Source organism: Solenopsis invicta, chromosome 5 (genome assembly GCF_016802725.1).
Source record: "Solenopsis invicta isolate M01_SB chromosome 5, UNIL_Sinv_3.0, whole genome shotgun sequence".
NCBI classification, from domain to species: Eukaryota; Metazoa; Arthropoda; class Insecta; order Hymenoptera; family Formicidae; genus Solenopsis; species Solenopsis invicta.
Genome location: NC_052668.1, coordinates 16,750,175 through 16,764,364, shown reverse-complemented (window position 1 = coordinate 16,764,364; position 14,190 = coordinate 16,750,175). Strand labels below are relative to the sequence as shown.

General features: G+C 35.7%; 3 protein-coding genes across 8 annotated transcripts; 2 read left to right on the top strand and 1 right to left on the bottom strand.

Moving 5' to 3' along the window:
* Nucleotides 1–720: 720 nt before the first annotated feature.
* Nucleotides 721–3,849, top strand: LOC105205826 (glucoamylase S1). Of its 3 annotated transcripts, none has more exons than XM_011175350.3 (4): nucleotides 721–845; nucleotides 949–1,152; nucleotides 1,619–1,828; nucleotides 2,169–3,849. In XM_011175350.3, the coding sequence occupies exons 2-4, from the start codon at nucleotides 1,026–1,028 to the stop codon at nucleotides 3,008–3,010; spliced, it is 1,179 nt and encodes a 392-aa protein (XP_011173652.1). In that variant the 5' UTR covers nucleotides 721–845; nucleotides 949–1,025; the 3' UTR covers nucleotides 3,011–3,849. The 3 variants fall into 3 exon arrangements, with proteins under 3 accessions (XP_011173652.1, XP_025987623.1, XP_011173653.1); XM_011175351.3 differs by having other exon boundaries at nucleotides 825–845; nucleotides 953–1,152; XM_026131838.2 differs by having other exon boundaries at nucleotides 796–1,152; nucleotides 2,238–3,849.
* LOC105205827 (40S ribosomal protein S24) lies at nucleotides 3,370–6,085 on the bottom strand. 2 transcript variants are annotated; one of them, XR_003268337.2, is made up of 5 exons: nucleotides 5,965–6,085; nucleotides 5,525–5,593; nucleotides 5,109–5,432; nucleotides 4,428–4,498; nucleotides 3,370–3,489 (listed from the first exon to the last, which is right to left on the bottom strand). XR_003268337.2 is itself a non-coding variant. In XM_011175354.3 (4 exons), the coding sequence occupies exons 1-4, from the start codon at nucleotides 5,965–5,967 to the stop codon at nucleotides 3,487–3,489; spliced, it is 399 nt and encodes a 132-aa protein (XP_011173656.1). In that variant the 5' UTR covers nucleotides 5,968–6,074; the 3' UTR covers nucleotides 3,370–3,486. The 2 variants fall into 2 exon arrangements, 1 of the variants encoding a protein (XP_011173656.1); XM_011175354.3 differs by lacking the exon at nucleotides 4,428–4,498 and having other exon boundaries at nucleotides 5,965–6,074.
* A 1,482-nt stretch (nucleotides 6,086–7,567) lies between these two features.
* Nucleotides 7,568–13,046, top strand: LOC105205828 (dnaJ homolog subfamily A member 1). Of its 3 annotated transcripts, none has more exons than XM_026131810.2 (5): nucleotides 7,568–7,792; nucleotides 10,762–10,942; nucleotides 11,536–11,830; nucleotides 11,919–12,258; nucleotides 12,336–13,046. In XM_026131810.2, exons 2-5 carry the CDS (start codon nucleotides 10,811–10,813, stop codon nucleotides 12,763–12,765), a joined length of 1,197 nt encoding a protein of 398 aa, XP_025987595.1. In that variant the 5' UTR covers nucleotides 7,568–7,792; nucleotides 10,762–10,810; the 3' UTR covers nucleotides 12,766–13,046. The 3 variants fall into 3 exon arrangements, with proteins under 3 accessions (XP_025987595.1, XP_011173657.1, XP_011173658.1); XM_011175355.3 differs by having other exon boundaries at nucleotides 7,571–7,904; XM_011175356.3 differs by lacking the exon at nucleotides 7,568–7,792 and adding an exon at nucleotides 8,255–8,855.
* Nucleotides 13,047–14,190: the final 1,144 nt, after the last annotated feature.

The window sequence follows — 14,190 nt, the reverse complement described above, 5'->3', positions numbered from 1 at the left end:
GTGTTTTCGTTCTACAATGTGTTTCTTCCCCAGAGTGATTGATCTTACTCTGGGTGTTCTAGATCAGGGATTTCTAAAGTACGGGTTGCGACCAATGAGTAATCCACCATCCGGTGGATCGTGAAAAAGTGTTCAGCTATTGTAGGACTCAAAATCAAATTTCGAACTAAACTAAATTATTAAACTCCCTGTACACAAAAATAATATGCTTTGATATGACAAAGATATCATTAGAAAGTAAGCGCATTCTTCAAAACTTTGTATCTCCTATTTTGAAAAATAGATTTATAAAATTATATTCAATAAAAAATTAAAATAAGAGGATTAAAGTAATAGAAATAAATAATCGATTTACTCTTCTCTCGCTTTTTCACAATCCCTAAAGTTGGACAATCATGCTGGCCGTTTTAAAAAATGGGTCATGATCCATATAAGTTTGGGAAATCCTGTTTTAGACTAAGTATTCCAAAATTATCTTAAACCGATCTAAATCTAAAATTATTAAAGTTCCATGTTAGAGCACTTTGAGCAATGATAAATAATAGCTCATCTTAATAAAGACATAAAAAGTATTAAATGGTGAAACATTAAATGAAATTAGGACTTCCTAACATTAGACGCGCGGACAAGCGTAACAGTGGAAATCGTATAAACCGTGAATTAACAACGGCAATCAATTGATAGCCCCTTTTAGGCCGGCCAACTCATATGTAATCGCGGATAAGCGTATGTAATTTGCATTCATACGTAACGCGGCACAATAGCGTGATGCCGTGGTCGCAGGTTCACGGAATAAGCGACTGTTCATCCTGCTACGCGTCGTGAGCTCTTTCTAGTCCCTTGTTGTAAGTTTACATATTGTGAAAAAATGACGACGATCAACCGATTGAGAGATCGAGATCGGGACGAGCGCAACAAGGCTGATGCTGTTTGTATTATCATGCCCAGTTAGATTTCTTGATAAAATTGTGCCGCTAACGACATAGTCATGCCACGAACTTCCGCCGGAGGACATATAAAATTGCATGCTCGTCTACACCCGCACGCAGAGTAGTGTTGTTTGTCCGGTTGCAAAAATGGAAGTACTCTCAGGTGTCTTGCTGCTGCTCCTTACCTGCCAACTTGCTATGCCGACACCAATTTTCAACAGAGGTTGTGCACATTGTAGTCATTTATAAGTGCTGAATTAATTACATCTTGTGGTACAAAAGAGAATAAAGTGTAAAAGTGAAATAATAAACATTATAGTTGAATTACATGTTTTTAAGTTTTTCGATCTCTTGAAACGAATTGTTGCCTCAGATCCTTCAAAAGAAGACGAGAATGGATGTAGTGACGCAATTTTCAGTTTTATGCAAAGAGAAATATTAAATTTAGCAAATTATTTCAAATTTGTGGAGAATTAAGTAAATATTTTTAAGTGAACAGATGAATATTTATAACATCAATAAGTATATATTGGTGACTAAATATCCAGATTCTTGAATTACGTCAATTTTTACAAAAATTATATAGATTAAAGAAAATTTAACAAAGTGAAACTGTACTGCTCGATTGTAATGACCAATGTTAAAACATTTTATACACTTTCAATATTCTGCTCAATGATTTGTTGTAGATGGAACAGATTTCTATGGCAGATCAAGTGGATTCGGAGACACGATAAAAGACTGGTTCAGAGTACTCAAGGACCGAATCGTAGGAAAATGGCGAGAGTGGTTCGGTGACGACAGTTCAATTCCAAATTTAACACCACAAGATATTTTAACCATCGATAAGACCTTAGAGGGTCGAGTATCGGCTTACCCAGGCATTTTTATAGATTTGTGTAAGCAAAGTTCGATAACATGAAATTTGGAGTCAGTATCCGTGACATTTTGTTTTAATTTTTGTTGCAAAGAGCTGAAATTCGTGCTATGCTAGATGTTAAATCACGTGGTTATGCTTGGTTACAAAGCATAATTGAGCATACTTATCGCGATTTTAATTTTTAACGTGATGCGTCACTCGCAAATGTAAAGGATGCAATCAACACTACAGCACATAATATTGCGTATGACTTCGAAAGGCTTCCACGATCGCATGTTTCCAAGCTTCCAGGCTTCTAGACTATTCCAATTTAACTGTCCTATTTTGTCAATCTTTTTTCATCATTTTCATGATAATAGCTAGGCTAACCTTTGACCCAAAACGAGATTGGGGAATCCGGATGGGTAAATGGTACATCATCCGGAAAGTTACAGGAAATGACTACGACAGTGATTCGGATGAGTGGGACATAATACCCTTATTGCCGCGTCTGCCCGATTGGACACCCGACTTCCGCAAAGTTCCAGCAGACATTCCTACCCGATCTCCAGTGACTACGCCAAGGATCCAACCGACTACATCGCAACAGACGACCCAAACTGTTACTCCAACGCAATCAATCTTAACTTCTACCGAATCAACTGTAACTACCACTGAGGCTACCGTGACTTCCACCGAATCAATTTCACCTACTACCCAGTTAATTACAACTTCCATAAGGTCGATTGTTGAGCCAACGGCATCTGAAGAAATTCTGACTTCTAGTGAATCTGTTCTAATAAACCGTGAACCGGTTACAGTACCTACTGAACCTAAATTAACATATACCGAATCAGCAATTATTGGAACAACTATTCCGTTTGAGACTACTGTGCTTTCCGTCGATTCGACATCATTCGCTGAGCCAATTGCGACTTCTATTAATTCAATCGAAACATCTGTCAAATCGACATCATTCACTGAGCCAATTGAGACTTCTGTTAAATCAATCGAAACATCTGTCGCATCAACTGTAATTACTACTGAAGCAATCATGACGTCCACTGAAGAATTAACTGCTATTACTACTACTGAGTCACCTGGAACATCCACCGAACTAATTTTACCTGTCTTCAATAAGCGAGTAGAAGACAACGAAACCATTAATAAGCCACGTACTACAAAAAAGCCTCGTCCAGCATCTGCTGAAGTTATAATGTGAAATAAATTACATATTATCAGAAAATAAAGTACATATTAACAGAAAATAAATTCAGGTATATATCATAATTTTTCTTTAAATTCTAAAGTAAATCAATTGTAAATACATATTAATCAGATATATTGATATGGTAAAAATAAAAAAAAGAAATAAATTAGCAAAAAATTGAAAATTTTATTTAAATTTTTATGTAGTTATATATAAATCCTAAAAAACTACTCTTATAAGCAGTCTATTAAACGTTTCATGCAAGTAATCTGAAATTTTCAACAGCGTTTTTTGTAGGAATAACATTAATTCAATACATGTAATTTTTTTAATAAGATGTATTCTCACAAAAAAGGATTGCGACAAATGGGTTTTCATCAAGAAGAATACACGTTTATTCCGTAAAATTTATTATAATTACAACGCTACTCCATAGTAAAATATAATAACTTTTACGTCGATGATCGTGGTCTTCAAGATGGCTTCTTTTACTGTAATAGAAAAAAAAGAATTTGGTATGTAGGTATTAAAAAAAAATTTTTTTTTCTTACGTAAAATCAACTGTTTAACATGCACATAACAAATTTTACAACTATATACAAATTGTTATAGAAATACGATAGCGCACATTTATACCTGTAATTCACATAAAGCATTATTTTCAAGCGAATTAATTAATATATAAAGCGTATAAACATCAAGAATATATGCATTAACAAGAAATTTAATATAATTTAATATTCAAGTTAATCATTTTCAAAATTATTTAGATGTTAATAATTTTTGTGCACATCTAGTTAATATAGAATGCATATGTAACACAATTGAATAAATTGTAAAATCAAATAAAATTGTTTGTTACTTTGTTAATGTATTTGTAACTCATTGAGAGCCAAAACTTTTGACTAAAGAAAAAAGTTAATTAAATTTCTGACAAATTTAATTTGTCTTTCTTCCTTTTTAAAGAAAATAGTATAAATTAGTATTAAATCACTAATATTAAAAAAAATTTGTGATAGCAAAATTAATTTTAATTTCAGCTGTGATATTAAATAACATGTTAATGTTTCAGTTTAGGCTTAAAATTAAATTATTATGCAGCAAAATGCAAATGTAAGTAGTAATCAACTCCTGTAACTCATTATGTATTTTCTAAATCTACATAATATTCTACGTCGTTAGAGATGTTTACTGTATGAGATAAAAATATAATAATTTATGTAAGATTATTATAATTTTCTAGTATGCAAATGAAAACACATTTTTATATAACCATATGTTAAAATATTGAAATTGTGATTAGTAATATAACAAAAAGGAACCATAAAAATGTCAAATACTTTATTATAGAAGTATAAAAAAATTATTAGCATGCTCATACAAATTAACTAGTAACAAAAGTATGAAACTTAAAGTTTTGCATGCTGACCCTGATTAAGCAACATATTGCTCCTCCAGAAGTCTGTAGTGCAAATGATGATCATTTTTCTATTTCCTTCCCTAGAATGTGAATAAGAAGCGTATACCACCATAGCATGCACAAGACAATAGACCAAAGGAAAATTTATTTCTAAATTGCCCACAAACCCTATTATTATATTGTTGACAAAAAATATTGTACATTTTTTATTATTTTCTCAAATAATCTCATAAACCACATATTTCACAAAACTATTTTGTGAGCAATATAAAAAATGTAAGCTAACCAAATTTAAAAAATGTATCAAATGTAAGATCTGTTGAAAAATATATAAATATATCTGATCAATAATATTAAAGTTTAATTGTACAAAAATTCATATGCAAATTATCTGATTGAATATAATGCATTAATTAACTTTACTTAAATAAAAACAAAAATTTCTATATCAGATAAAACATGTAATGTAACAAAATTATAATTTTGATGTGAGATTTTAGCCAAAATGTGTGATTAAAAAAAAATTATTTCAACATGCACCAGATATTTTATATTAAAAAGCATTCAAGAGAAAAAATAAAGATGAGAAAGAAAATGTGTAAAATTTTTTATAATGTTACAGCATTAACATTCGAGTAATAGAGTGAGAAATATGGTCATAAAAAATACAATTGACATAATTTCATTTACCTTTTTAGACGCTGCTCCAACCTTGCTCTTCTTAGTACCCCTAACTTTCTTCATTCTGTTCTTGCGTTCTTTACGTTGTTTTCTGGTTTGTTTCTGTTTCTCAAAAAGACCATGCCTGGCTAACCTGTATTTAGGTTCAAATTTTTTCGCGAAGTCCAAGGTGTCGTAGATGAGTGCAAATCCAGTAGATTTGCCACCACCAAAGTTGGTTTGGAAGCCAAATACAAAAACAACATCTGGAGTCACTTTGTACATCTTAGCTAATTTCTCGCGTATCTCGGTCTTACGGACCGATGGTTGGCCTGGGTGGATCACATCCACGACCTACAAAATAAATCAAATTCTTATTTGTACCATCATTGATATTAATTGTATGGAAAATATAAAGGTCATAGATACTTGATTCACACACTCACCATTTGTTTTCGGCATAAAAGCCGATTGGTCATGAACTTTCTCGTTCTGATAGTAGCTGTACCTTCCGTCTATAAGAAATAATCAAGATAAAGTTCCTTTTGTTCACAGGTTAAATTATTCATTAAAGATCATTAGGATATCAAAACAGACTAGAGAACGCTGTAAATCAATATAGATAAAAAAAAAGGAAACAAAATTTCGACTTAGTTTCCAGTCTACTCCTATTGTCTTGCAAAGCGTTACAAAGAATTACAAAAATGCATTCTTATTTGAGGTTATGTCACGTCGCGTTCGATAAATTTTATTATTCGCAATTGATACTTGTCGAACATGATATATATAACATATACTTTATTAAACAACATTATTGAAGATTTAAACAAACATCGCACGTTTTATTGTATGATTATCGTAGAATTTCCCGATTCAAGCTACATACCATTTTGCTCGGTTAGCGTACCGCTTGGAAAGAGACACACAAGGAAAGTAAGGAAACGTGGACCGCCATCTATGACAGATCTCACGACAGTGATGACATCGCGTGTTTTATATTAAAAAATTTTATTGCTTATATTTACGCTCAGCGCTATCGATTAAAAATGTTTAAAAATCTTATATCTAATTTTAAAGGCTTTTACCATTTGCGGGCTTTTGAAAAAATTAAAACAAAATCATAGTGCATTTGATCAACGAAGACTGCGTTAGAAACATGGACATAATTCCTATGTTCATGATCAGAAGATTATAAAATTGTATATTCTGTATACAATTGCAAAAGAAAAATCGCAATCCTTCTGCAGAATAAAAGTACGCATAAAAAAAACTTGGATATATTTTACGAGAAAATCGAAAGGAAGAAAAGAAAAAGCCTAAGCATGGCCATGCCCACGATTTAGCTGATACAATTTTTCATTTTTCGAGACACCATACGCCATCTCTACAACGTGAACATACACTACGATGCCAATGTATATACATACAGTCAGTCAATATCTCAGAAAGCATACCAATCGCGTCTGTTGGCACACCTGGCGAAGATATGAGCGCCGAGCGCGCGTACACAAACTTTAAATTTTTTTTTATCCCAACGGCTTATGCGTGATTTATTGAGTCGCAGTTTATGCGAGCGCAATCAGAACGAGACACAAATACTGAAATGTGGGAGCGAATAAACAGTAGATACTCGTACAAATAAATTGACTCACCGTTCGCTGATCGCTCCGTCCAGCTCCGTTTCGTAATCTCAGCCGCCGCTTTCGAAGATCCATGATCCTCCTTCTCTCGATTCATACTTGGCACAAACGCGCGACACTTGGTTCATTTTCGGCATCCCCGGTACTCACGTTCGTCGAAAACTCGAAATACGGGGCAACGGAAAAGACGCGATTAATCGCGCGACGCGACTTCGTGCCATTCCGACTGATCATTGTCGTCTGAGCGACACGAAGGATCCAAGATTTTCCTCACAACGATTCGTCTTGAATTCATACTTGGCACAAATGCGCGAGCCTTCGTTTTCGGAATTCTCAAAACCCTCCTGGTGCTCACGCGTGTCAGAAACTCGGAATAAGAGAGGTGAGAGAACGGAGAAGCTGCGAAACACGATTGAGCGTGACACGACTTCGCATCATGCATTCGTTACGACGGATGTCGGTACGAAGGCAGACACTTCACTTTCGGCAGTCCACGACACTCTCGAAACACTCGCTTGCATCAAACACTCGTACGGGATGATGAGAATACGAGCTGAAATGCGCTGCGACACACCGCGACCCTTTGCCGTGCCCTCTAACCGACCGACTGCTGGCACTGCGTACTGCGTAGCGGCGTGACTGGCTCGTGGCCACGCCGCGCGCACGCGCCTGCGCGCCGCTACCGCCGCTGCTACGCAGTGCCAGCAGTCGGTCGGTTAGAGAGCATGGCTGAAGGTTGCGGCGCATTTCAACTTGCATCCTCGTCGTCCCGTACGAGTTTTTGACGCGAGCGAGTGTTTCGAGTTTCATATTTTTGTCTCTTCTTTCAGAAAGAGGGAAAGAAGGCGAGTGGTGTCGACCGGGAAACTACTACATAATCGACGCGAGGTGATTGCGAGTTGCGAGTTTTGAGAAAGACCGACGCCGTGCGCGTAACGCTTCCGCCAACGTCGGCAGCTGATTGGCGCTCCGTTGTCGACCCGACGTTTGACCACCGCCGTCGTTCCCAGGAAGTTTCGAGAACATACACAGGCGGCAATATCGGCAGGCGACGTGGGCGCACAGCTCAGTTCGGTACGTAAAACGTTGTAACGCGGACACTGGGACGGAAGGCGGAACACGAGAGCGTCGTGCGAAACGTGCGCGGTCATCCTCTACAGCGGTTTTCGCCTCATCATTTACGTAGGTAAGCACACCTCGCGCACGCGGATCCTCGTCGACGACGACGACGACGACGATGACAACGACAACGGTGGGGACGGTCCGCGTTCGCCGATCCAGCCGAACGGCTAAGCGAGCGAGTGAACGAACGAATGATCGATCGGTCCGCCCGTGTGATTTCTATCTTCGAAGAGAAGGAGAGACGTGCAGACTGGCGTGCTCGCGCGTGAGGCGTAGATGCGTTTAGAAGTTTCCGAAATCGCGCTGTCTCCGTTCTTCGCGATCTTTCCTGGTTTAGCTTTCCATGTAACAGTTAACCGCAACTGTTCGGAGGGGTGTGGGAGGAGGGGCACTTTGGCGGACGGTCGAAGGTTGCGCGGAGATATATTTTGCACGATTGCACATCTACGGACGACGTCGTTGCGAAGCGGGAATCGAGTCGTGCTGATCGTTAGGCGCGGGTATTCGCGTTGCGACAGCGAGCTTGGAAAGAAAGATGGTGGAAGCCGAAGTAACTTGGCTCATACCAAGCCCGCCCGATCCGCGTGTCGATTGACGACGAAGAGGCATCGACTAGAAAAAAGAGCGGAGAGGGTAGGAGAGAAAGCCTGAAAATTGCTTATCACGCAAAAAACGCATTTTTCTTTCTGCGTCAAAGGAGGCTCGTCGGCAGAATGCTCCTTTACGCCTCGCATCGCCGATCTCGGTCTGGGTCCCGGAACCTAACCGCGTGTACCTTCCGCGCGAGCGGCAGTCTTTGTTCGCTAAGCGTCCATGACACGCGCCTCGCCTTTTAAAATGTTGCTTCGCTCGCTGGTCTACTCTAATCGTATACCCCTAGGCCTCTGGTAAACGCCATTTTGAAACTCGCATGAATCTCCGCATGGGTGCTTTACTTTCCTTCGATTCACGGACGAACGCATAGAGAATTCCGGCTCTACGAGCTACGCGAGAAAACGCGCGTGCCGCAATAAAGGTTAGAAATGAGAGAGAAAAAAAAACGAGGAAGAGGCAAGTGTTTGCCCCGACAACGCTTGTCCCCTCCCCCCCGATTTTTTGATATCTTTTTGACTGTTGAATATAAGTTTAATTTAAAACTCGAGGCCGTTAGGTTCTTTTTTTTTCTGGGATTATTTAGTATTCTTGTTACTCACTGCACCTTATGCAACAACTTGAACGTGTGTTAATTTAAATATTCGTAAGAGCGACTCACGAAGTTACATATAGTTGCGACCTTACTGTCCGATTGTATTTGAATTTATAAGTATTGAGCCTAGATCCAATTATGCAACATAAATGATGCATGCGTTTTAGAGTTTATGAATTAATTAATATGAGCTAAACTCGGCTACCTCTTTGGTCGTGCACACGTGTGTTGTGTGTCGCAACATCTCGAGTTGTTTACTTTATCAGTGTGCAGCGAAGTAGAGAACACTCTTGATACACTCTTGTTATGGAAAATTTGAATAATTGGGAATTATATATAGTGACTGGTAGTATGCATAATTCCCAATTTGGTCAGTCAAAATGATTAATAGAAAAGAATTAAATTTTCTGGACATCATTATCATCATTATTATTATTATTATTATTTCTAAAAATTCTAAATGGTAATTTTGATAAGTCATCTTGTTTGATTTTCCTGGCAGTCTTAATTTAAAAATATAATCTTTTATACAAGGTCTACAATGCAGTCGTTTCGATGTCACGATGCTGCAATAGACCAAGCAGAGAAGAAAACATTCTCTTTGTTCAGAAGTTGCAAAGTATAGATGGATGATGGAGGGTTCTACATATCTTTTTTACCCATAGGAAGGACAAATACCCTCCATCGTGTACTTTGCAACATGAAGATTTTACATGAGTTTGTAGTTTTTTATGTCAAAAATAAAATAATGAATACATTTTAATGTGTTCTAAATAAGTTATTATTATTTATTAACACAACTTTTTAACTAAGTTAAGATTGGAGACTGCTTTATTTTTTTATTTGTGCTATTTTAAAGATATTTTTAGTCTTTCTACTTGTTCATGGGTATAATGTGTATGGCCAGTCATTTTGACTAATTTGAACATGTTTGCTTTCATTATTCAAATTTTCCAAGCAGGCATTATCTACATTGGCAGTCATTACATATAATTTCTAAATTAATCAAATTGCTCGTAATACATATAATAGTTCCTCTTATTCCTATATTGTGTATTCTTATATTGTCAAATTAAATGTGTTTGATATTTTACATTTTTTGTGCATTATTTTTAAGAAATGGAACTTTTATTTCAAAACATTCAACAACTATTTGTACAAAGCCTGCATACATAAAGATCGAGATTGATATTAAATTGGAATTTAATCAGAAAAAAGAAAACTAATTTCAAATTTTTAAAGGATGTTTATTTAACTTATATTGGTTATTGCAAGAAAATGTCATCACATGCTTCAGTGATTAAAGTGGTAGGACGCTCACATGGAATGCCAGAAGATCCAGGCTCAAACTCTGGCAATAAAATTCTTTACCGTTTTTCTGGCAAGGAAGGGGGATCTTACATATGCTTTTGAAGTATTAATATTACATATTTTACCTTCATGACTGTGTTTCAAATTCGACGAATATGCTGCGCAGTCTGAATAAGTTTGGAAAAATAGTAAAAATTATTTGACATTAAGAACCACTGTGGCTGACATAAACTTGCTAATTTCATATTTAATTTCAAGATTACTTTGGCTAGACAGTGAATTTTGCTTTGATTAGTTAAATTCTTGTCTGATCTCTGGCTTAAAAAAAAGAGAAAGGGGTTTCTATTATATTTAATTTTTGTTACTTATCCAGGGTTAATGCAGAGTTAAAAATTTAAAAAAATTGTGTTTTTTTTGTTTTTAGCAACAGGAGCAGTTTTAATACAATACAAACTACATAACTTGCTCTGAAAATGGTTAAGGAGACAACATTTTATGATGTATTGGGCGTGAAGCCTGGATGCTCGCAGGAAGACTTGAAGAAGGCCTATAGAAAGCTTGCTCTGAAATATCATCCTGACAAGAATCCTAATGAAGGCGAAAAGGTTTGTACATGTCCTAACCCTTCATTTGCAGTCATATTTTTACTCTTTTCATCTGCAATCTGAATTTTTTATCCAGTATAAGTTGTTTGTACTGGATAACACTATTCTAAGTTTTGAAAAAAAATCTAGAAGACTTCAGAGTTACTAATTAACATTATCTTTTACATTACCAAATAACTTTATAAGGAGCTATTTTATCCTAGAGTGCAAAAAATGGCTTGTGTTTGAAAATTAAGAAAAACTAATACATATATGAGTTTTTGCACATATATTTATTCATGTTTGAAGAATATAAGTAAATTTTATTTAATCTAAATGTTAATTATTTTTCTTATTGTCTATATGTCTAAACGTTAGGAAAAAAACTCGTGTCATTGGTTGACACTATTAGCAATTCTACTCGTCTGAAATAAAAAATGTTGAAAAGATTTTTAGTAATTTTGAATATCAATGATTGAAATTATGGAATAAGAAAAATATTGTAAATTGTTACATGGAGCAGTAAATATAAAAATAAATCACATTAAAAAATCTGACAACAGTTGCAAGACTGCTTTTTTTGCTAAACGCAGCTAATATCACATATATTTTAGTTTAAGCAAATTTCTCAAGCGTACGAAGTGTTATCAAATCCTGAGAAGAAGCGTATCTACGATCAAGGTGGTGAGCAAGCTTTGAAAGAAGGTGGTATGGGTGGTAGTGGGTTCTCTTCTCCTATGGATATCTTCGACATGTTCTTTGGTGGAGGATTTGGTGGACGAGGTAGAAGGAGAAATCATAGAGGTCAAGACGTCATGCATCAATTGTCAGTTTCTCTTGAAGAACTTTATAAGGGAACTGTGCGTAAACTCGCTCTACAAAAGAATGTTATCTGCGAAAAATGCGAAGGTAACAGTCATATGGAAATTATAATTCTAATAAAAAATGTATGTTTGTGTATCTGCGAAGAAAATGATGTCTGTCGTTTTCCGATTAGGTGTTGGTGGAAAGAAAGGTTCTGTTGAACAGTGTTCGACGTGTCATGGCTCCGGATTGCAAGTACAAATCCAGCAATTAGGTCCGGGAATGTTGCAACATTTACAAACTATGTGTGCAGATTGCAAGGGGCAGGGAGAACGCATCAATCCTCGTGATCGTTGCAAGTACTGCAATGGCAGAAAGACTATTAGAGATAGAAAGATACTCGAGGTTCACGTTGATCCGGGCATGGTTGACGGTCAGAAGATTACTTTTAGTGGTGAAGGTGATCAGGAACCGGACTTAGAACCTGGTGATATAGTTATTCTTCTCGAAGAAAAAGATCATGACGTATTCAAGTTAGTATTTCTGTGAGATATTTATTGGTTTATCATCGAACTCTGTTACTAATGCTCTGTGATTAATTAAATTATAGGCGATCAAGGAATGATTTGATCATGCGAATGCAACTAGAACTCGTAGAGGCATTATGTGGATTCCAGAAAGTTATTCGTACCTTGGATGGTAGAGATTTAGTGGTAACTTCTCTTCCGGGCACTGTGACGAAACACGGTGATTTGAAGTGTATCTTGAACGAGGGAATGCCAATTTACAAGGATCCATTTACACATGGCAGGCTTATAATACAATTTATAGTTAATTTCCCGAAGAGCGTAGACCCATCGTTTATCCCATCCTTGGAGCAATGCTTGCCACCAAGGGAAGAGGTTATAATTCCAGACGGTGCCGAAGAGTGCTTACTTACTGACTTAGATCCTGAGCAGGAGCAAAGGCGGAGAGATACGAGACAAGCGTACGAAGAGGATGAAGGCGGCCCATCGCGAGTCCAATGTGCCACACATTAATTTGATTACACTAACCCTGTAATAAATATAGCCGTTTCTTTCATTTCGAACTCTCTGTCCCATTTGCTCGATTTTGTATAATGCTAAAGAGAGAAACAACGTGGATATATATAGGCGATTTTTGATGAGCGAAAAAGAAGTTGAAATAATTTAATTTGGATTTACACCCCAAAAAGAAATAGTAAGTACTGTAATTTATTGATATTTTTATTTTTAATTCTTACGCGAAAATTATGTGATCTTAAAAGTAGATAATCATCGGCTAATGCAGATTTGTAATTTTGGGCTTGAAATTAAAATGTGTTTGTGTTCATGCCTATTGCTTTTTGCTTCTTACTTTATAATTGTTTTCTTATAACGCGTGAAATTTTTGATCTTGAGACGAGATTAATCGGATCGTTCAAAATTTTTCAAGTGTGTCATTCGTAATCTCTCGTCAATAATACAGAAAATTATTAACAATATATTATTTAATATTATATATTTTGTTATATTAAAATTGTAATAAATTTTATATAGAGAGCAATTTTATCTTGATTTTACTTAAAACATACATATAAAATTAGTTTTTTATACATATTATTACATATATTCACTTATAATTGTATATATTAAGAATAACGGTATCTTGTAATATTTTTTAATAAAAAATTATACACGTTATAAATTTTTATCTCAGACGACTTTTGTTTCTGAAAATAAGTATTGCGCATTACGAGAAAATAGTAATGAAATGAAGCGTTTGAATAACAATAGGCATGAACATCGTCACATTTCAATATCAAGTCTAAAATTATCCTGAACAGCATCGCTAATGGAAAGTACAATATACACAGATATCTATACTAAATAGATAGATATCTGTGACAATATATATCTATTATGAAGTATTTTGTTAAGCTACTTCTTCAGATATATCTTAAGGTGTTTCTGTACAAGATGCTTCATCGGAACTTCGTGCATTTCTTTTTCATGAACTCGTCTATATCTATGTATTTGTACATATATATCCATGTTATTTCTTTTGGTAGAGGATTACTAAAAGTATGTACTTATCATTACACAATGATAAGGAATTTTAAATTTATTTAGATTTAACGTAAAGCTCCGACATCAGTCGTTACAGAATAATAAAAGGCATCATGTATCCTCGAACATCGCGATTGTCTCTGCTGTTTGACCAATTGTATTGCTCCAATAACCAGCTAGCAGCTCGACAGTGACTTTCGTGGCTAAAAATAGAATTAAATTTTGCATATATGTATATTTAGTTCAATTCCATGGATTATCCATATTCATAATTACTTTCTCCATATACTAATAACAGCAAACTTGATTACTCCAAACATTAAAGTCTGGGAAAATTGTTATCTTTTACAGTTTTCTAGAACTTGAAATAATATCGGGATGTGTCAATCGATGTGG

Coding starts and splice junctions, on each gene's coding strand:
- LOC105205826 (XM_011175350.3), top strand. CDS start 1,026: ATGCTCGTCTACACCCGCACGCAGAGTAGTGTTGTTTGTCCGGTTGCA. Junction 1,153..1,618: donor GACACCAATTTTCAACAGAG/GTTGTGCACATT, acceptor GATTTGTTGTAG/ATGGAACAGATTTCTATGGC. Junction 1,829..2,168: donor AGGCATTTTTATAGATTTGT/GTAAGCAAAGTT, acceptor TCATGATAATAG/CTAGGCTAACCTTTGACCCA.
- LOC105205827 (XM_011175354.3), bottom strand. Junction 5,433..5,524: donor TTTTATGCCGAAAACAAATG/GTGAGTGTGTGA, acceptor TTTATTTTGTAG/GTCGTGGATGTGATCCACCC.
- LOC105205828 (XM_026131810.2), top strand. CDS start 10,811: ATGGTTAAGGAGACAACATTTTATGATGTATTGGGCGTGAAGCCTGGA. Junction 10,943..11,535: donor ATCCTAATGAAGGCGAAAAG/GTTTGTACATGT, acceptor CATATATTTTAG/TTTAAGCAAATTTCTCAAGC. Junction 12,259..12,335: donor AAAGATCATGACGTATTCAA/GTTAGTATTTCT, acceptor ATTAAATTATAG/GCGATCAAGGAATGATTTGA.